The sequence below is a fragment of the Fukomys damarensis genome, unplaced genomic scaffold, assembly GCF_012274545.1.
Source record: "Fukomys damarensis isolate Sample0158 unplaced genomic scaffold, DMR_v1.0_HiC HiC_scaffold_27, whole genome shotgun sequence".
Lineage (NCBI taxonomy): Eukaryota > Metazoa > Chordata > Mammalia > Rodentia > Bathyergidae > Fukomys > Fukomys damarensis.
The window spans coordinates 38,636,449-38,658,087 of record NW_022900939.1 but is presented as its reverse complement, the minus strand read 5'-3'; the positions used below and the strand labels follow the sequence as shown (position 1 = coordinate 38,658,087).

Here is a 21,639-nt window from a genome sequence, read left to right as displayed (position 1 = left end):
GAGACCACATCTCAGATTACAAACAGCTTTAAGAACCAGGGAACAGGGAACTCTTTTGTGAGCCTCTATACACCTAGCTCAAAGCTATCCTAACAGGTACAAAGAATGCAGTTGGAGTTTTGGGGTATTTTTATTGTTTTCGATTTATTTTTTCAGAGTGAGAGAAAGTCTGCTTTACAATTTATTTATACTGGTATCTAAAATGCAAAAAAATGAAATATAAAACCATGGAGTTTTCCCAGCATAGTGATGCATGTCCTACAATCCCAGCACTCTGGGAGGCCCAGGCAGGAGGATCACAAGTTTAAGCCCAGGCTGAACAACTCAGTGACTTAGCAAGAACTTGTCTCAAAAAAGGGGGGGGGCAGGGATTTAGCTCAGCGGGTACCAAAAAAAAGTGGGGGGGGGGCTGTGAATGTAGCTTAGCACAAAGGCCCTGGGTTCAATCTCCAGTAGCCTGGAGTGGTGGTGGGTGGGTGAGGGGTACTTAATCAAACTGCCCTTTTAATGCCAATATTTAGTTAAGGCCTAAATGCAAAAGGACTTTAATGACTGAAAACACCAAGTAAAAAAAAAAAAAATCAGTTGTATTTGTCTCAAGTTTATTTGCAGACTGATTCTTTGGAATACACAAAGATTTTTCCAATATAAATATTACACATGGTGGTTAGAGTTAAGAATAAATCAGAAATACTCTTCCTTAGCGGAACTAGACTACTATATTCCCAATTGTTATAAGAAGTAAGCATCCAAATTAAGAGATGGGGAACATACTGGATGTGATGAACAATATTTCACTACCTAGGAGATCCCACTTTTTTAGAGATAGGGTCTCGCTACACTGCTCAGGCTGGCCCTGAAACCCTGGGCTCAACAGAACCTTTTGGTTCAGCTTCCACAGCAGATGGCACTAAAGGAATGTGCCACCTCACCCAGCCAGGAATTAACTTATTCTCTTTATTTTCTCAGTGCAGGGATTAAACCCCTGACCTAATGCATATTAAGTAACAAAGCTAAACCTCCTGCCCTACCCCATTTCTTGAAGCCATCAACTCTGAAGCAAACTGATGAAAATATCATCTTTCCTTCAGAAAGGTAGATGGAAAGGACACAGGCCCACAGATCACCTTGTCCCCCGATATAGGCTCTCAAATGCACTAGGAAGAGAATCTTACCAGGAAGGTTACCATAAGTAAGAATGCTCCAAGACGAAGCATTTTAACTGTAGGAACGTTGCATGCCTTTAACCTTCATGTTCACTTAATCTTTTTTCTAACATGTTTTCCTAATTTTTTTTTTTTAAATATATTGGGGCTCAAACTCAGGACCTCACACTTGCCAGCTGTGACACTGAGCTAAATCCCCAGCCTCAATTCTTTATGAGTTCCTTTCATGAGTATTTTTAACAAGGGCAAATAGCAAAAAAGGTCATTTCTCTACTCATTTTTTGTTGTTGTTCCTAGACAAAGCATTTAGAGAAGCTCATTAACTTCTAGTAGTAATAATTAGTGATGATTAGTAATTCATAATAATTACTGTGACTTCGTAAAAGATTTAAGACCATTCTTCCATCAACCTTTAAATATAAATTAAAAAGTTAAAACTCAAACATACCTTTTTGCAAAACTTGGCATAACTGACCCATCTGTCTTCACTTGATAATCTGGGCTATTTAGAAGGTTAACTGGGACTCTTCCAAATGGGCAGGACTAAAAATATTTTAAAAGATTCAAGTAAACAACTGAGAAATAAAGCCTTCACTATTATTACCTAAGTCAAAGTAGAATGAAAACAACTTACCCGTTTAATTTTGTTAGTTTGTTTCAAGGGATTTCCATGACCTACTTCTGCATCTTGTGGGGGTACATTCTCTCTAAAAAGAAAGAAAATACCCCCAATTTTCCAAAGAGTAATATTAAAAAGTGTATTTCCATTTTACTGCTAAGCACTATTACTATACATATACAAATATACATTTATGTATGTATAGTTATGTAAATGAGCATGTGAGGAAATGAATCGCTTTTCTTACCCATATAAAAGCCTGGTTTTAGTGGCTGGCCCTCTGGAATCATAACTGATGCTTCTACTTTGTAAATGTCCAAGTGAACTAGAGAATGACTCTTGGGAAGTTAATACTGTAGATACTGTAAAAATTTCAAAACCATGATTAAATTTGTATGGACATAAGGGATACACACAAAAAAACCTTATAAATAAGACTACCTACAAAGTCTATTTAAAATAAATATTTGGGGGCCAGGGATTTAGCTCAGCGGTTCCACTGCCTGCCTTGAAAACACAAGGTCCTGAGTTCAATCCCCGGTACCAAAAATAAATAAATTAATTAATTAAATTAAACAAACATTTGCTCACAGGTAAAGTGTGTAGACATGACGATGTTAACAGGATAATTCTAAGCACTGTATCTTCAAATTTACTGCTAAAAAAAATCTTACATCCTCTATATTTATAATTTAATATTAAGATTTTGACCATTCTACATAAATGAAACTTTTCTTTCGTATTATCCTGAACCCTTGTTCGCAGTATTACCCACCACCGAAAGTATTAGCACACATTAGTAGTTACCTGATAAACTCTTCTTTTCCTCCTCTGAAAGCAGCTGCTTTTTTTGGAGGCCTAAATTACGCAGTGCAATTTCCAGCATTTGTAGTGGTACTGCTCCACAATCTACAGCTTTATGGAGAAGTTGTTTACTTTTTTTGAAATTACCTAACAAAGTAGAAAATAATTGTCATTTTATGCAGGAGTCAACCTCATTCTCAGTCATAAAGACCTAGGAAAAAATTTAAAAGACTAAAGCAAAGATATTTGTCAAAGGGCCGGGGATTTAGCTCAGTGGTGCTGCTGCCTGCCTCTCACAAGCGCAAGGATCCAAGTCCAATCCCTGGTACCAAAAAGACAAAAAGAAAAAAAAACAAAAAAACTGGTATTTAAGATATTTGTCAAAGACTTATACACTTTATCCTACATACATTCTCTTGCATATAATTAATTCTTCTGATAACAATTCATGTCAAAATAGTTTTGTTTAATACACAATTGAGATGCTAATAGTTTTATAGTCACTGTTCATTTTCAGAAGTTACAAGTTTAACAAAACAAAATAAAAGAAGAAGCACAGGTCAAAGGTAGCAGTCAGAAATAGGAGGGAATTTCAGATGTTAAAATGTCCTGAGAACAACAATCTTTACTTTATGAAGCATCTCTCACAGTACCATGCTCAAGAATAGGGTGGCATCTTTCATCAAAAAGATTTTTGTAAAAACACAAAAATAAAAATTACGATAAAGATTAACCTTTAGCTATCAGACTTAGCTACACTATTTTCAAAATTTTTAAAAAGGTTATAGCGATAATTAACTTTTTGACTACACATAGATCCAACCCAAATATCACTAGTACATGACACATAAATATTAAAGTCTATATCATATACCTTATTGAAGGAAGGTGCTATCAACAGTCATGGGAGCTGCTGAGCTATGATGCTATGTGCTTAGTATTTAAAGATGATTAAGAGATGCCCTCTAATATCTGACAGTTTACAAATTGTAAAGAATGTGAACATACTTGACAGTGGTTAAATTCACACAAGTATTGTAAGTAGAGGCAAAATTTCATGTAACTGTTTTAGGACACCAAAGAAAAGACTTAATTTGACAGAACATTAAGGTCGTAGACTCCTTTGAAAATCTGCTGAAAACTATGGAATATCCTCTACTTCTACAAACACACACATACACACACCAACGTGCATAGGATTTCAGGGACACTGTACACTGTACATTTCCTGACAACCTATCAACCCTGTTCAAATAACTTTTGACCATGAAGATACTACTACTTCATAGTGTTATGAATTTATTTTTATAGGCAACTCAATTTAAGAGTTCCAATATTTTTTAAAGATGTAAAATTGGTAGATGCTCCTGAGAAAACATAAAACCGTAAAAATAAGTTTAAATGGAATGGAGAAATAATCTCAAAGGCTTGGCCAAAAACATTCTAACAAGCAAGAATGAGGACTCAGGGCTGGAGGTTTGGCTCAGTGGTTCTGCCGCCTGCCTCGCAAACACAAGGGCCTGAGTTCAATGCCCAGTACGGGGGGTGGGAGGGGAGTAGAATGAGGAATCAATTTGAGGAGATGATTTTTTTTTAAAAAAAAGTAATTTGACAGTGCACAGGATAGACTGGAGAAGATTCAGATTACTAGGGCTCAGAAATCAATTGTATAGGTAACAGTTCAGGGTCCTCAAATTACTGCTGTACTGTACATTTTCCAACAATTTCAGTCTTGAAGAATTCTCTCTAGTGAACCTACCCAACTTTAGGCACCACCATGATGATTCTGTAAATAGGGATAACTTTACCACAGGCTGGTAAGTGAGATTCAAGTTGTAGCACAAACAAAGGAGAGGGAATATAGGAAGACTTGGTCAGAGCGAGGGCTGAAGCTATACTCAAAGACCCCAGAAAATGAGAAAAAGACTAAGGAATGGGCAGGCTAAAAATATCTGAGGAAGACAGATATCTTGGCCTTACTGAGAAGACCCAGACTATGAAGAACCATGTACTCAAGAACTAATGTTTTTACAGCAGTCTATTTTTTAAAAAAACTACCAATTAAATATTATATCTATATTTAATGTATATTTGGTGCTATGAAACTATAGCTTAAGAAAGCTTTAATTTAAATCTTATGTCCTTCACTGTACAAATACTGACTGAAGAAGCTACTTTCCTTTAGATGTCCCCTGAACCTAACAGCACAAACAATGTTCATTTCTATAAATTATTCTTTATAAACAGAAGAGCTAAGGAAGCCTGCATGGTCCAAAACAGTGCAAGAGCACCTGTCCGAGCCAGGGGCCTGCCCAGATAACAGCTACACAGGCATAGGCACCAGCCAGAGTCCTGCCAAGACACCAATGGAAAGTGTGTGCAGATCTCAGCATGAAGACCATGTGGACCAGAGTGGCCTGAGTACACATAGGTACCAGCCAGGGATCCACCCAGAAATCAGCAGCTTGCCTAGAAAATGGAGGCACAGGTGGCCAAGCAACAACACCCAGATAGCATTGGTAAGTGGGATCAGACCCCAGCCAGAAGCCTGATCAGACACGAGTGTCTCCAGTGCAAAGGCCCTCCCTTACAACACTTACACAAGTGGGCAGGCCCTACCCAGAGACACACCAGATACCATCCCAAAGGTGCACAGGCCCCAGCCAGAACACCACTGGGACAACAGGGCAGTGCAGAGATCCAGAAGACCACTACTCTGAACCCAGGAATTGGCACAATGGTGAGCAGCAGAGAGAAGGCCTCCCTGAGGTTTGCTGAGAATTGAAGCCCACTGGGTGAGCAAAAAATTGCTTCAACAAAGGCACAGCAAGTTGAATCTGTTGAAATGTGAAGACACATAAACAATTATCAAAACCGGACTCCCAGATCACCTAAGGAAACCCCAAAGGGAAATGAGATGGAACAACTCAACCACCTGGACTCCCTGAACTGGAAACTAAAGAGGATCTGGAAAAAAATGATATCCGACATAATTTCTCAGATAACAACAGACATTGTGTCCATAATGAAAGACATGATTAGTAACTCTAGAGCAGATAAAGATTAAAAAAAATAGAGCTGAGGAACATGACAGAATCCCAGCATAGGAAACAAATGGAATCCATAAAACAGATGCAAACAGATATCTGGGATTAAAAACTCCACTGAAGGTTTACGTAGCAGAATGAGCCAATGTGCGGACAGAATACCAGATAAAGAAGACAGCATTGCAATTGATGACCAGGAAAAGAAAAATTTCTTAAAAATAGTAAGGGACCATGAGAAATCAATCCAGCACCTGCTAGATGCAAAGAAGCATAACATAGGACTGATTGGAATCAAAGAAGAAACAGGAGGGACTGCAAATAACATAAAGAAAAAAAAAAAAAACTTTTCACAGAAATAATGGCAGAAAATTTCCCAAGCAGGAGAAAACAATTTGACATACAGATAAGCGAGGCATATAGGACTTCAACTAGCCATGATCAAAAAAGACCTACACCTAGGCATATAATAGTTAAGTTTCCAGAAACTCATCAGAAGAACAAAATCCCACAAGCAGTTAGAGAAAAGAAACAAACCACATACAAAGGAAAGCCCATGAGAATCACAGAAGACTTTTCAACACAAACTTTTAAGTCAAGAACACCCTGGAGTGAAGTATTTCAAGCCTTAAAAGAAAACAACCTCCAACCCAGACTGATGTAGCCTTCAAAACTGATGGAGAAACGAGATACTTTCATGACAAAGAGCTCCTGAGGAACTTCATGAGTAGCAAACAAGTACTCCAAAAATTTTTAAACAATATCCTAGAAGACAATGAGAACAACCCCAGGAAGCCCAGAAGAATGAATCCGTCAGGCAAAAAAAGAAACTAAATGCTAAAGGGTAGAATCCAACAAGAAAAGGTCATGACAAAGATAAGTCAGTACGTATCACTTACAACCATCAATGTTAATGGACTCAATTCACCAATCAAAAGAAACAGACTGGCAGAATGGGTCAAGAAGCAAGATCCAACAACCTGCTGCATATAAGAAACACACTTAATTCAAAACGAAACTTGTAGACTGAAAGTTAAAGGGTGGAAAACAATACTCCATGCAACAGGAAGCTAAAAAAAAAAGCACAAGTAGCTATCCTATTTGCAGGTCAAATGGATTTGAAACCAACACATTAAGTGAGAAACAAAGAAGGCCACTACATCCTTGTGAAGGGAACAATCCAAGAGTAAGAGTTTACAATCATAAATATATATGCACTGAATACTAGTGCACCCAACTATATAAAACAAATACTTATGGACATGAAAAAATCAAATAAATAACAACAGTAGTGGGGGACCTCAATACCTCACTGTCACAAATAGATCAACTAGACAAAATAAACAATGAAATACTAAAACTCAATCAAATTCTTCAACAAATGGACTTAATTGATGTTTAGTGTTCTACCCTCACAAAATCAGAACACACACTTTCAGCTGCACACAGGTTGTTCTCCAAAACAGATCACATACTTGCTCATAGAACATGTTTAAGTAAGTGCAAAGGAAGTGAAGTCATCCGCTGTATATTACCAGACCATATTGTGAAGAAATTGAACAACAAACTTCTGAATGGGTCAGAGAGGAAATTAAAGAAGAATTCAGACAGTTTCTACAATTAAATGACAATGCCAATACAACAAATCAGAATCTGTGAGACACAATGAAAGCAGTCTTATGAGGGAAACTCATAGAAGTGAATACTCATATTAGAAAAACAGAGCAAGTTCAAATAAACAACCTAATGCTGAACCTCAAGCTGCTAGAAAAAGAAGAGGAGGACAAACTCGAAGCTGATACAAGGGAGGAAATTACAAAGATCAGAGCAGAAATCAATGCAATGGAGAGTAAGATAACAATACCAAAAAAAAAAAAAAAGCAAAGAATTGTTTTTCTGAAAGAATAAACAAAACTGACAAACTCTTAGATAACCTTAGCGAATAAATAAATAAAAAGCAAAGAAAAGATTCAAATTCATGCAATTAGGAATGAGAAGAGTGTAATTACAATGGACCCAACAGACATCCAGAGGATTATCAATACCTACTTTGAGAACCTATACATCAATAAGATAAAAAACACAGAAGCAATGAACAGATTCCTACATCCATATGAATTACCAAAGTCGAACAAAGGAGGACCTAAAAAATTCTAAACAACCCAGTATCAATCAATGAAAATGAAAACAAAAACATAATTAAAAACTTACCTCCAAAGAAAAGCCCGGATCTCACTGGCTTCACTGCTGAATTCTACAAGACATTTAGAGAAAAAAACTATTGCCACTACTGTTTCAACTCTTCAGTGAAATTGAAAGGGAAGCAATACTCCCAAATTCATTCCTGGAAGCAAGCATCACTTTAATCCCAAAAGCAGACAAAGACCCAACCAAAAAATACAACTATAGGCCAATCTCACTAATGAACAGAGATGCAAAAATCCTTAATAAGATACTGGCAAACAATGCAGAAGGTCATCAAGAAGATCATACACCCTGACCAAGTGGGATGCATACCAGGGATCGAGGGAATGTTCAACATACACAAATCAATACATGTAATATACTATATTAATAGAGCCAAGGGCAAAAACCATATGATCATCTCAATTGATGCAGAAAAAGCTTTTGACAAAATCCAACAGACATTCATAATAAAAAAAAAACACCCCTACAAAAAATTGGAATAGATGGCCTATCTCAATCTGATAAATGCCATCTATGAAAAACCAACCAGTCAATGTCATACTAAATGGTTAAAACCTAAAATTCTTCACACTAAAATCAGGAACAAGACAAGGATGCCCACTATGACCTCTCTTGTTCAATAGTTTTGGAAACATTACCCACAGTAATTAGACAAGAGAAAGGAATAAAAGGAATAAAGACTGAAAACAGAAGTTAGTTATTATTTGCAGATGACATGATACTATATACAGAAGACCCCAAGAATGCCACCAAAAGTCTTCTAGACTTAATAACCAGTAATAATTCAGTAGAGTAGATAAGTAGTAATAATTCAGTAGAGTAGCTGGATACAAGGTCAACACAAAAATCAGTAGCTTTCCTGTACACAAACAACAGACTCACTGAGAGGAACTAGAGAACAAATCCTTTCACAATAGCATCCAAAAAAATGAAATACCTAGGGATTAACCTAACAAAAGAAATCAAAGACCCTTATTCTGAAAACTATAGCCCTCTGAAAAAAAAGAGATCAAAGAGGATGTAAGAACATGGAAAGACAACCCTTACTCCTGGGTAGGAAGAACCAATAATAGTGAAAGTGGCTATACCTCCAAAACTGCTATATAGATTCAATGCAATCCCAATTGAAATTCCAACAGCATACTTCATGGACCTTGAGAAAACAATCCAAAAATGCATTTGGAACAACAAGAGACCTAGATTAGCAAAAATAATTCCAGGCAAACAAAGACAAAGTAGGGGTTATCATAATCCCCAACTTGAAACTATACTACAAAGCTACTGTGATAAAAACAGCAAGGTACTGGCAAAGAAACAGACCCAAGGCTCAGGTGACCCATTTAGAAGATGCAGAAACTCCAGACATACTCAGGCACTTCATCTTTGACCAAGGAGCCAAACACCCTCACTGGAGGAAAGATAGCCTCCAATAAATGGTGCTGGAAAAACTGAGTTTCAACTTGGCAAGGATTAAAACTAGACCTGTATTTCTCACCATGCCCTAAACTAAAATCAAAATGGGTTAAAGATCTAAATATTAAATCAGAAACACTAAAATGGCTGGAAGGGAGGTTAGGTAGAACTCTTAACAACATTGGCAAAGGAAAAGATTTCATGAACAAAACTTCAGTTGCATGTAAACTAGCACAAAGAATCATAAGTGGGATCCTTATTAAAAAGTTTTACACAGCAAGAGAAACCACCAACAGAGTGAAGAGACAACCCACAACGTGGGAAAAATATTTTACCAGCTATTACTCAAAAGTCTATTATCTAGAATATCTAAACAACAAAAACAACAACAAAAATCAGACCTCCCAAATTTAAAGACCCAATCCAAAAATGGGCGTCTGAAAGGAACAGACATTTCTCAGACAAAGAAGTAGAAATAGGAAATAAACATATAAAAAAATGTTCAACATCATTGGTCATTTGACAGATGCAAATGAAAACAATGCTGAGATTCCACCTCACCCCACAAAGAATGGCTGCTATCAAGAAATCAACCAATAACAAATGTTGATGGGGCTGTGGGGCAAAAGGAACCCTGCTCCAGGGTAGGTGGAAGTGTAGACAACCACTATGGAAATCGTACGAAGATACCTCAAAAAACTAGGAATAGAAGTCCGATTTGATCCAGCTATTTCCTCGCTGGGTATCTTTCCAAAAGAATTCAAAGAATCATACCACAGTGATATACGTGAACCCATGTTCACAGCGGCACAGTCTGTAATAACTGAAACTTGAAAACAGCCCAACTGCCCATCAACTGGAGACTGGAAAAAGAAACTGTGGGCTTTTTTAAATAAAATGGAGTACTACTCAGCCATAAAGAATGAGGAACTAGACACATTTACAGCTAAATGGATGCACACTGAGGCCATACTCTTAAGTGAAATCAATTGGACACACATGTGTAAACAACAAATAGTTTCTCTGGTGTGAGAAAATGAAAGTGTAAATAAGGATCAAAATGTATAATAGATAATGTGAAATAGGAAGAAAAGGTCCAAAGGCAAAGAGGAAGTTGGAGGAGTAGGGGAAAGGAAAAGAAGGGAATGGGATAAATATGAGAAAAGGAAAAATGGAAACAAAGTCTTTGTAAATAGGGAGGGGTAGAGGGATTGAAGGGAGAATGGGGGGAAAAAAAATAAGAACCAAGGCATGTTATGTAAAGATACAAATTTCCAATAATGAATTTCAGCATAATGTATACCCAAAATATACCAATAAAATTAATGAAAAAAATAGAAGAGCTAAGATAAATAGTCTCTGTATTTATGCTTACAAAGCACCCTCCCATATTCTCAACTGATCATTGCTTTAAATTCAACAACATATTTAATATTAACGCGTCATTATAAGAGGTTATCTTTTACTTAAGTACTGGGCATGACATTTTCAGGTTACCTTGAGACAGTTCAAATTGTGCAAAAGATATATGCACAAAAGCAAATTTCTTGCAGTTTGCTCTGGCCATTTGAAAGTAGTCACGTGCATCATCTGGTTCTTGAATACTGTAATAAGATTAGGGGCAATTAAAAAATAAAAAAGATATAGCTTCCTAAATTTGGTAACTCTTCATTCTATTTTCCAAAATATATCAGCTTTTTCCTTTTTCTGTGTGAAATTACATAATTATTTTTTCTAATCTTTTTAGGCACAATCTAAAATATGGAGTTTTCGGGAAACATGTACATAGGAAAGAAAGTTTACATTAATTCCTTGCTATTTAAAAGCAAAAATATCTAATCAAAAAATATCAATTAGGCAACATGTTTTCATTTTCCCTCTTTGCAATGTAGTTGTATATTACATATCCAGTTAAATTTAGTCAAAATGCTAATACTTACGCTTTTAATTCAGCAAATCTCACTTGAATTTGGGCAAAACTTTCATTTTGACCATATTTATCTGGAGGAAGTGCTTCAATTGCTTGACTGTAACGACCAATCAGTTTATTCAAAAGAGCATCATTTAGGGGGACACTGTTTTTCTCTAGTTTGAGTAAGAAATTCAACCAGTCCTCTGGATTATTCGCCATCATCATAATTTGATTGACAGTTCCTGAGTTATCTGAATAAGGAAAACAAAATATATCATAGCAGAGATGGGCATAAAACAATGGCAAATTGAAATTTTTTCTTCAAATTGACTAACAGATGAGCATTTATCTGTTATTATCCATTTATATAAATCTTTTTTTTTTTTTTTTTTTTTTTTTTTTTTTTTTTTTTTTTTTTTTTTTTTGGTACCAGGGATGGAACTCGGGTCCTTGCGCTTCCAAAGCAGGCGGCAGAACCACTGTACTAAATCCCCGGCCCCAATACCTTTTAAAAAAAATGTAACAATTTATTGCAGAGGACCACAATACTGATTATGCCCAAGGCAGGCTGTGAAAAGTGAACCCCACAATTGGCTTGTTTATAGCAGTGAGTATGGCCGCAGCCTACATGCCAAGGTCAGGGTAACTCGCACCCAAATTCTGTTCCCACAACTAAAACCTTCAGACTAGAACAATGTGCTAATTATAATCACATATTTTGTCCATGATGTTCCTAATTTGAGAATGCTTTGTCTTGTCTTTATGAGACTTGTTTACATTAATTTCCACATGTTGCCTTCACCCCAACAGATTGCCAATAAAAGTCAGTGCCTAGGAATGGCCAGGGCCTTTGTTGGCTACAATGGCATTGGCTGTCCTGGCACCCCGCTTTCTCTCTTAGTTCTGTCTCTTAGTGTATTTTTTCTCACAACTGCATTGCATACTGGGCAGGTGGGTACTGGAACCTGATTACAATGATCTCCAGCAATTCATATTAGAAAATTCCCCATCAAGGCCTTAATGCATCAAAAATTCAGTAATACTGCTCCATTCTGTGCCTAACTTTGTTTTTACAATGTCACCTACTATGTTATTTCCATATACCTTAATCTTACTTGTAAAACTAAAGAAAACCAGTTTGGTCATTTTCTTCTTCCTTCAAGTTACCTAAAGGTCTTCTGTTAATTTCCTGGTAAATTTCTTCCTGCTAATTTCCCATAACTACTCTGATCTAGATCTTCAGATTTATAGGACTATTTGTGCCACCAGTTTTCTCTCTATGGAACTTTGACCAATAGAAACAGCTAGAATAATGTTTAAACGTAAGTTTCACCCTGTGATACACTTTTATTTTCTTTAGTGTTGGTTGTTTTAAATAGATAACTTGGATGTCATTCTCATTTAGGATATTTTAGCCATTACTAAACATTAAACTCAGACTTGCCAGAGGACCTACAATTAATTACTCTATCAATTTTAGTTGCCACCAACAAAGCCTAACTCTTTACCCTTGCAAACACAATTTCTGTTTCTGCTTTCTACTAAAACATAATGCATTCAGAATTTTGCCCTTTCATTGTAAATTTAATTTGGTTTGATCTTCATTTTCCAGTTTTATTTTTTATTGTTTTCCTAGCAATTACGTTGTTGCCTCCATTTACAAACTTAATTTCTTCCACGAGATGCTGGCACTTAGGTTTATCCCCCAGTGCAGTTTGTGAATGGAAGCAAAACTGGGCTGAGCAGTTCGGTTCACAAATGTAATTGTTTCGAACAGAAGGGTTCATGTACAGAAGTAACACCGTAGCCTGTGAAACGTCTACAGAATTATATTTTGCAAGCCAACACAGTGGCTCATGACCGTAATCCCAGCATTTGGGAGGCTAAGCAGGAGGCAAATTGGAGGCCGGCTTAAACTATAGAGCCACACCCTGTCTCAACAAATTCACATTTTCATCATTTGTAGCTCTGGAGATATATTCCTCAGGCTTCCCAGTTACCCCCTCCTTCCTCTATTTTCCAGAGAATGCATCCATATCTTTATCACGCCAACATTCACATGACAGTCAGCATACATTACAACGTAGGACAGAGAATATATAAATTCTCATTTCAAAAAAAACTATGCTTTTTCCCATCCTTGAATTTTTAAAAATAATGTCTTATATCACAATTCTTAATATGTTATGTTTGAGTGTGCTAAGGATCAACAATATTTAAGCAAGTACTCAACTACCCTGGCATTCAGGCTTGTTGGTGAGACATAAGTTGGGTGATATTCTATTTGACAACAAAATTATAATTTCTTTGGTTGTTTCAAAGTAAATACAGCCATGCCTAGATCCCAGATTCTTCCATTTATTTTCAATCTCAAATATTTAATGACCACTACTGATATAACAAACATTCAAAAGTCACTCACTACTCAAGTGACTCGACCATTTGAGATTTATAAGAAAGAATTGAGCTCCTGAACTAATCATTTTTGCAAAGCTAGTGTGTATGAAACTTAGGGGAGTTTCACTCATTATCGTTTAATAAACATTTAGGTGACTATTGTATGTCAGCCACTGCTCTAAGTTTTGTGGATATAACAAACCCAATTAAAACGCTTGCTGTTGTGGAGTTCACACTTTAGTGGTAAAAAAAGACAACAACCAAACGTATGAGTAAATTATACATGAAGAGATTAGGAAAAAAATAATATAAGGAAGGAAGATAGGGGACACATTTTCACGCCTGTAGATAGATATCCTAAACAGGTAAGTTAGGAAAGGACTTATTGAGATCACATTTTTAAAATGACCAGAAGGAGATAAGAGTGGGTAGATATTTGGGGATGTTGTTCAAGGAATGGGAAAAGAGCAAGAGTATTGGGAGTATAAGCTGGTCTAGCAGAGAGAAGAGACATCAAGGAAGCCACTGTGGCTGAACAGAGAGGATAGGAAAAAAAAAAAGAGGTAGAGGAGAAACAGAAAAATTATTCAATAAAAATTCAGTGTTTGATGTTAAACTGTTGTTGTTTGAGACAGGGTCATGCTATGCAGCCTTGAACTCACTATATAGCCCATGCTGGCCTCAAACTCACAGCAACTCTCTCTTGCCTCTGTCTCCCAAGTGCTAGGATTATAGGCATGCACTGCCATGCTCAGCTTTGGTATAAAATTTATACACGACTTTACTAAGATTGGTGAGGTTTCCATAGTATACTGCAAAAGGGGCCGGGGATTTAGCTCAGTGGTTCCGTCGCCTGCCTTGCAAGCGCAAAGACCCGAGTTCGATCCTCAGTACCAAAAAAACAAAAACAAAAACGTAGTATACTGCAAAAAAAATAAGTCAGGAAAAAATGGTGTATCTATTGATAAAAGGTGTACCAACAGAAATAGCTGCCATTTTTGAGCACACTAATAAGTGATGTTTCATGTTTTAAGAAAGCAGAAAATTGGGCTGGGAATTTAGCTCAGTGGCATCTCACCTGCCTCACAAGTACAAGGTCCTGAGTTCACTTCCTAGTACCACACACACACACACACACACACAGCAGAAAATTGTGGGCTATTTCCAGACAAGAGCATAAAAGATAAAGTGTACTATAATGGGTAAGTGCTATATAGTCAGAAAGTTACAGTATGTTGACATACAGGGTTTATCAACTCATTCCTTTCCTTTGGGGACACTTTAAAAACAGTTATTTTTAAAAAGAAGAAAAACGAAAAACTCACCTGTTGTATCAGCAGAGACTTTATTCAAGCTTAGCTCATCAGTAAGATCTTCATTTTTAAATTTATTTTTAATATCTCTCACTTTGTTCATTATGGAATCAATTGTCAATTCTCTGCCACTTAAATCCTCAGCCTCCATTTCTAAGTTGCAACTGGCCTTTTAGAACCCAGAAGATAAAACATTTGTTTGGTTAAATGCATCTAAATATGGAGCTATTACTAGAGAAGTGCTGATTTAGCTCTGTGCAGAAAAACAATGGACATGACTTTGTATGTTCAAAGGCCCGGTATACCTTTTCTTCACAATATAACTACAGTTGTATTGAGTGAAGAAGTCACACTTTGGAAGTCAATGCACCACACTGCTGCCCCAGCCCCTCTTACACTTTCCATTTTCTTTCTTATACATGGAGTGCTTTTCTTTCACCCTTTTGCTAGAATTATTTTCTCGGGCCAATGTTCATCTTTTAAAAAAATATGACAGAGTATTCACTTGGATTCTGGTAGTAACGTAAATAATCTTTTTTGGTAATAGAAATAATAACTGGTAATAAAAACAACTGTCCTTTTATTCACCTGGTTTATATTAGTGAATCATCATATTGAGAGTACTTTGACAGCAGAGTATGAACATCCCACTGATAAATAAGATTCAAAGGATTTGTTGCTGTGTACAAATGGCAGAATCCCGTCCCGCGTCCTTAATCGTGTTAATTAAATTCCTAAAGTACCGAGCACTTGCCCATCTGCACAATGGTGTTGGATCAACACAGTGTCTGCAATCTCTCCCCCTGCCAATCTCAACTCTGATTTACAAACATCATCTCAATCACTCGGGGTCACTGAAAGCACTGCCCCGTCTTCGAGATTAACAGTTAAAAGGAGCGACAGAGTGTACAAGGTAACATCCGCCTTTGAGGTGAGATGTGAAAGGCTGAATGCTTCCGGTTCTAATCCAATGGAGTAGAAGCACGGCCTTTGCGGGTAAAATCTCCTGGCAGGTTTCCGGACAGGCCCACCATCCCTAACAAACTCTCCTGCACCACCCTCCTCCTCCTTCTCCTCAACCGCTCCCTCGGGCGTCCACGCAACTCCGAGCGCCCCGCCTCGCCCCAGCTTCCACCAACCCGGCCGCCAAGGGAGCCCGCACTCGGGTCGTAGCCGCAACTCGGAAGTCCGCAGGATAAAACTTACCTTAGAAGCGGAGCCAAGAAGAAAAATGGACCCGGAACGCCTCTGCGTACACACGTTTGAATTTCCCCGCCGCTCTCGCCGCGATCTCCCATTGGTCAAGGTAAGTCACGTGATGACGCAGATCGTGATTGGTTGCTAGCGGCCACGAGTCCCGCCCCTGCGCTCCCCGGACCTGTGGCTGTGGAGCGCGAGGGGTCCCTCTGGCTGCAGGTGGCTGTTCTGGGCTTTCCGGGCCCCAGGGTCTGGTCCTTGGCGGGTAGGCAGTCGCCCCCAGCCTCAGGACCCGGCGGTGCGTGGCGCGTCGCCTGCTCCTCGCACCCCCTGTCGGGCTGGAGGCGGGTCGGGTCACGTGAGGGTGTTTTGCGCTATCCTGCATTGAGCCCTTCGCAGCGTTTTGCCCTTGAGCTTCCATTTTTGTCCTTCTACTCCCCTAAATGACTCCAATCCTGGTCCTCCAGCCCTCGACTCCGGTGCAGCGGATACCATCAGTACTGCGCGACCTCGACTCGCTGGACCAGCTTCTCCCACCAGCCCGCTAAGGGCTCGGTGTCCTTGTGGAGCTGCAGGGTCGGGCCGCGGCCTCGTCACCTGCGGAAGGAGGGGTGACACTGGTGCAGGGTGGGTCCCGGGTGCTGCCGCAGTGCAGCCTGGCCGCTGTCGATGTGCAGGAAACGACCTGCAGCCCTCGCGTTTTCATTGGCAAGCTGCCATTCCCCTCTCGTTTTCAGCCAGCCTGAGACCTTTGTGTCACTCGACTGCATCTCTCCTTACCTGCCGGTGCCATCTTTGCCTCAAACAAAGAGGCATGATGTGCTGTGCCATGGTTGACGAGCCGCTGGCCTTGCGCCGTTGTGTCTGACACTGCTTGGCGTGAAAGGCGTTTGCTATACCACCAGTTGTTGTTGATTTATTTGGTGCCTGATCTCAAAAGTTTGCATCTTTCCTGCATATACTGCTGCTGAATAATCTCATTCTAACGTTTCATCTGTGCATTCACCCTTTCGATGAAACTTTGGTAGTTGTGTCTTTGAATACCTTCTTTATATTATGGCTCACAAATTTATATTCTCAGCTGAGCACGCTTCTGAACTGCATATTTAAATATCCATCGCCTACTTAACATGCGTACTTAAATATTCCATAGACACCTTGAATTCAAAATGTGCTAACAGCCCCTGCCCGATCTTTACAAAAATCTCATCTATAACGCATAACTAACTTCTTTATTCGATTTTTTTAGGTCCACCATCTGTGTTATCATCCCTGACCCCACGTTCACTTCATAAGCAGATTGAGTCAGATCTTTCATGAGATATCCCTAGAATGCTACCCCTTTTTAATCCAAAGCACCCTCCTGCCTTACCTGCTTCACTCCAGGAGCCTCCTGGCTGTTCTCCCTGCTTCCATCCTTACCTCACTCACCCCAACTTCGTCCCAGGAGAATAATCATAAATCATACCATGTTATTCCTGTGCTCCTGGTCTACCTCAGATTGAAGTCTAAGCAATCCTACGATGGTCTAGCACTGTGTGTTTAATACACTTTTACCCATCCGTGGCTATTGAGCGCTTGAGTGTCTCCACAGTAATCAAAAAGATAGAATGTTAATTTAATTCATCTTAATTGAAGTAAATTTTAAAACTGGTATTTAGTGTAATTATTGACAAACTTTTAAAAACACTTTTCCAACTATAAATTTTGTGAGCTCTAGATGTAAATAAAATATTTCCCAATGAAAGCGTCTTGAGTTTGATATGTACTATTAAATATAAAATTCACACTGGTTGTTAAAGACAGTATTCTCAAAATGTAAAATATAAAAATAGTATTTACAGGCTGAAGTGATACTTTTATTATATTTCATTAAATAAAATTCAGTATTAATATTCTGTCACAGAGGAGACTAGAGACATGACTCCTAAATGCATTGTAATATTACAAATTGGATTCTGAATAAGAATGTAGACATTCATGGAAAATTCTGAAGTGTAAAGGAAGTCTGGGGTATCATTAATAGAAATGTGCCAGCATAGATTTCTCAGCTGTGCCAAATGTATCATATAAGAACAATGGGAAGTTGAATGAGTGGTATAATGCAACTATCTGTGCTACCTTTGCAGTTTTCTTTATAAATAAATTATTTCACAATAAAAAGTTTATAAAAATATAATTTCTCTCATTTCTTCTTACTTTTTAAAATGCTCAATAGGAAATTGAAAAGTACTTATGTGACTTGTTTTACATTTCCAATGGGCTATGATTATAAATCTGGAAGTATTGTGGTTTTTTTTTTTTTCTTTGTTTTGTTTTTGTGTCAGGAATCAAACTCAGGACCTTGTGCTTGCCAGGTAGGCACAGTGCCACTGAGCTGAATCCCTGGCCATAAATATTGAAGTTTTATGTATCTGACCTATTCATCTTATTTATTCTCTGACTATCCACTCATCCCACTAGAATGTACAGTCCATAGGTGCAGGAGTATTTGTCTACTTTTTTTCTCACAGTGGTAGATGTCCCTCCCAGTGCCTGGATCAGTGCCTCTTATGTTGTTGCACTTGGTAAATGCTAGCTAAATACTAACAAACATTAACGACTTTTGGAGTATTTGAGAATCCTATTTCCTTTAATATTTGTACAGTTCTCATTTGAATGAAAACCTGCTGCATCTGACTGTAAATAAAAACCTGTTTATTTTCCAAGTCAAGCCTTCCACAAAACACTATAATTTTTTTGTTGTTTTTTGAAACAGGGTCTCACAAAACAATATAATTAGAAAAAAGTTTATGCTTTTATCTTAATATTGAAAGTTTCATAATTTTGTCAAATATGTAAAAATTTGGACTGTATCACTTTGCCATTGTCATATCATTTTTTGCTAATCTTTGTTTTTGGTCAACATGGCTGTCTTTATAGTATTGAAGTCATAGTCACATGAGTTCACTAACCCTCAAACTTTGTTCTTAAAAACTTTCCTGGAGCAGTTCACTTTCAAATTCCCCCTACTCAGGTCCGGGATTTAGCTCAGCACCTTCCTCAAAAGCATGAAGTCCTGAGTTCAATCCCCAGTACCAAAAAAAATTCTCCCTACTTGTTCAGAGTAGCTGTCTGTCATCTCTTTTTTCCTCCTTTCCCATCTTCAAATAAATTGTCTTTTTTTACTTTAAAAAGATTTCCTGTACTTAGATTTACATTGTGCATGTATAGAGGTCAATTTTCTGATAAATAATAAATCCAGTCCTTACAGAATGTTGTATGCTATGGTGGTCTATTCTGTGATTAAAATGTTATGAGTATGTATGATTTTTGAGCACATAAAATGGTGTAGGATTATAAGAAAGGTAAAAGCTGTATGACTATAATCAGTAAAGATGACTGTCACAGAATGGATCAAGCCAACTCAAAATGGAAAAAGAAAAGTTCCAGGAAGACTAAACTAGTTTATAAGTGATGAGGAAAGACAGCAATGACAGCTTACAGTAGGATCTGACCATGAAAAGCAGCAGTGATGAGTTTGGATCACTACTTAAGACATTAGGTGTTAGTCTGGAGACAGATTAGTTAACAAATGACAGGAAAAATAGGATTCTGAGCATTTTCTATTTTCTAGTTCAAGCTAGCAATTTGAAAAACAAATAAATTGAAACTTGTTAGATCAGGCTAAAAGTCATGTAAACTTCATTTAGATTCTCTGACCAATAAATTTTAAAACTTATACACCTGTTTTCAATTTCTGCTATGTAAAAATTCTACATATGTAGAACTATGTAGCTGGGTAATATACCAAAATATTCTAGAGAAACTAAGCAATATTGAAAAAATATAAATTAACAAAAATTTATAAATGTAATACAAGAAATGTTGGCAATCCTAATAAAATCTTGCGATAATATAAAACCCCAAACAGACAAATGTTACTTTTTAAAAAGTAGAATTTAGATGCTGTAAGTCTATGTAATCTTGATGCAGGTTACTCCCAATTCTAGAGTAAATTATAGAATTTTAAAGAAAGATAAAAATATGAATTACATAAATTTAGAAAGGAAATTTAGATAAATTTGGAAAGATAAATTTAGAAAGAGAAAGAACAAATTGTAATATCTTTGGGAAAGAGTGATAAAGTCAGTCTCCTCTCTCTCTCTCTCTCTCTTCTTTTAACAATTCCACAATGTTAATATCAGGTGATTCTACAACTTTGCACCCTTGATCCCCCAAACCACTTTTAAATAGTTTAAGGAAAATTTCAGGTTGCACCCAGGATGAAGACTTCAGAGTTCTGTCCTTGGTCTTTTTCACAACCAATAAAAGCAAAAGAAAGATCCCTTCTTGGCCTTTTGGCTAAGATCAAGTGTAAAGCAAAAGAGATACAATGTTAGATTAGAATTTAAAAGGACAAAATTAACAGTATGAAGTATATAGAGATGTATGTAAAACTGCACACTTAGGTTTATTAAAGTAACATTTTCCGAGGCCAGATATGTGGCTCAGGGGTGCCACACCTGCCTGGCAAGTGCAAGGTCCTGAATTTGATTCCTGGTACAGGGGAGGAAACAAAATGAGATAAAATTTTCAAAAAGAGTCCAGCTAAGATGAAGAAATATGGTCCAGATTTATTTTGAGAAACAACAGCAGACTGTACAAAATAAATGAAACATGCTTTTTTAACTTCAGACATCAGGCGGTGCAGGAGAGTGGTCCTTAAAAGGAGACAGAAAAAAATGAGTCATAAGGTTGTTCCTGAGTTACTTCCTGGGGAGAGTTCCCAAGCTGCAGTGGAGAAAGGGGTAACCCAGATATCACCTGTCATTCTCCATACGTTAGAGACAGAGGTAGGAGTGTAGGATGGTCAAGACAGCTAACGTTCCCAGGACAGAGTCCCAGAGAAAAGGAAGTGGAATAAGAGAGAAACCTAGGAATCTGAGGACGCCTCTGAGTCTACAGCTGAGAATGAATAAGTGCGTGTGTGTCAGGAAACTACCCAAAGAAGCGGGAAAAAATAACAGCTAGATGAGAGGATCAAAGGGAGTAATTCCCAGAACTCAGAAAGGCAAGGAATTGTCGGTGCTCACAGAACAGGTAGAGGACTCAGGACACAGCCTCAGTACAGCCCTTGGTTCCAGAACATCTCGCTGATACAGAAGTCCACTGATGTTCACGTTCTTTACAGAAATGGCACAGTCTTACACATCACCCTGTGTGTATGCTCCTACATACTGTAGATCATCTTGCGATTACTTGAAATACATAATTCAAAGTAAATCTGACATAAATAATTGCACTGTATCTTTCGTGAAAAGTGACAAGAAAAACTCTGTACGTGTTCAGCACACACAAGCTTTTTGAAAAATAATATGTTTCAACTGGGCATGGTGTCGATGGTGTCAATCCCAGCTGCTTGGGAGGCTGAGGCAGGAGAATTGCAAGTCTGAGGCCTTCCTGAGCAACTTAGCAAAATCTGTCTCAAAATAAAAGAAAAAAGGGCTTGGGATGCAGCTCAGTTCAACACTCAATACTGCTGTGTGCATGCATGCACGTGCACTCACGTGCGTGCGCACACACA

At 37.8% G+C, this 21,639-nt stretch overlaps 1 protein-coding gene across 4 annotated transcripts in view; it reads right to left on the bottom strand.

Annotated features, from left to right (window-relative positions):
- The window catches only part of Ttk (TTK protein kinase), a 42,238-nt gene extending 25,813 nt beyond the window's left edge, over positions 1–16,425 (bottom strand). For all 4 annotated transcript variants that reach the window (XM_010617842.3, XM_010617843.3, XM_010617844.3 and 1 more), the window contains exons 1-8: positions 16,083–16,425; positions 14,889–15,045; positions 11,195–11,417; positions 10,752–10,858; positions 2,593–2,736; positions 2,033–2,147; positions 1,801–1,873; positions 1,615–1,709 (exon numbers count right to left, since the gene is read on the bottom strand). In XM_010617842.3, coding sequence (XP_010616144.1) covers positions 1,615–1,709; positions 1,801–1,873; positions 2,033–2,147; positions 2,593–2,736; positions 10,752–10,858; positions 11,195–11,417; positions 14,889–15,027 — 896 coding nt within the window. In that variant the 5' untranslated portion in view covers positions 15,028–15,045; positions 16,083–16,425. The remainder of the gene's footprint in view (positions 1–1,614; positions 1,710–1,800; positions 1,874–2,032; positions 2,148–2,592; positions 2,737–10,751; positions 10,859–11,194; positions 11,418–14,888; positions 15,046–16,082) is intronic.
- Positions 16,426–21,639: the final 5,214 nt, after the last annotated feature.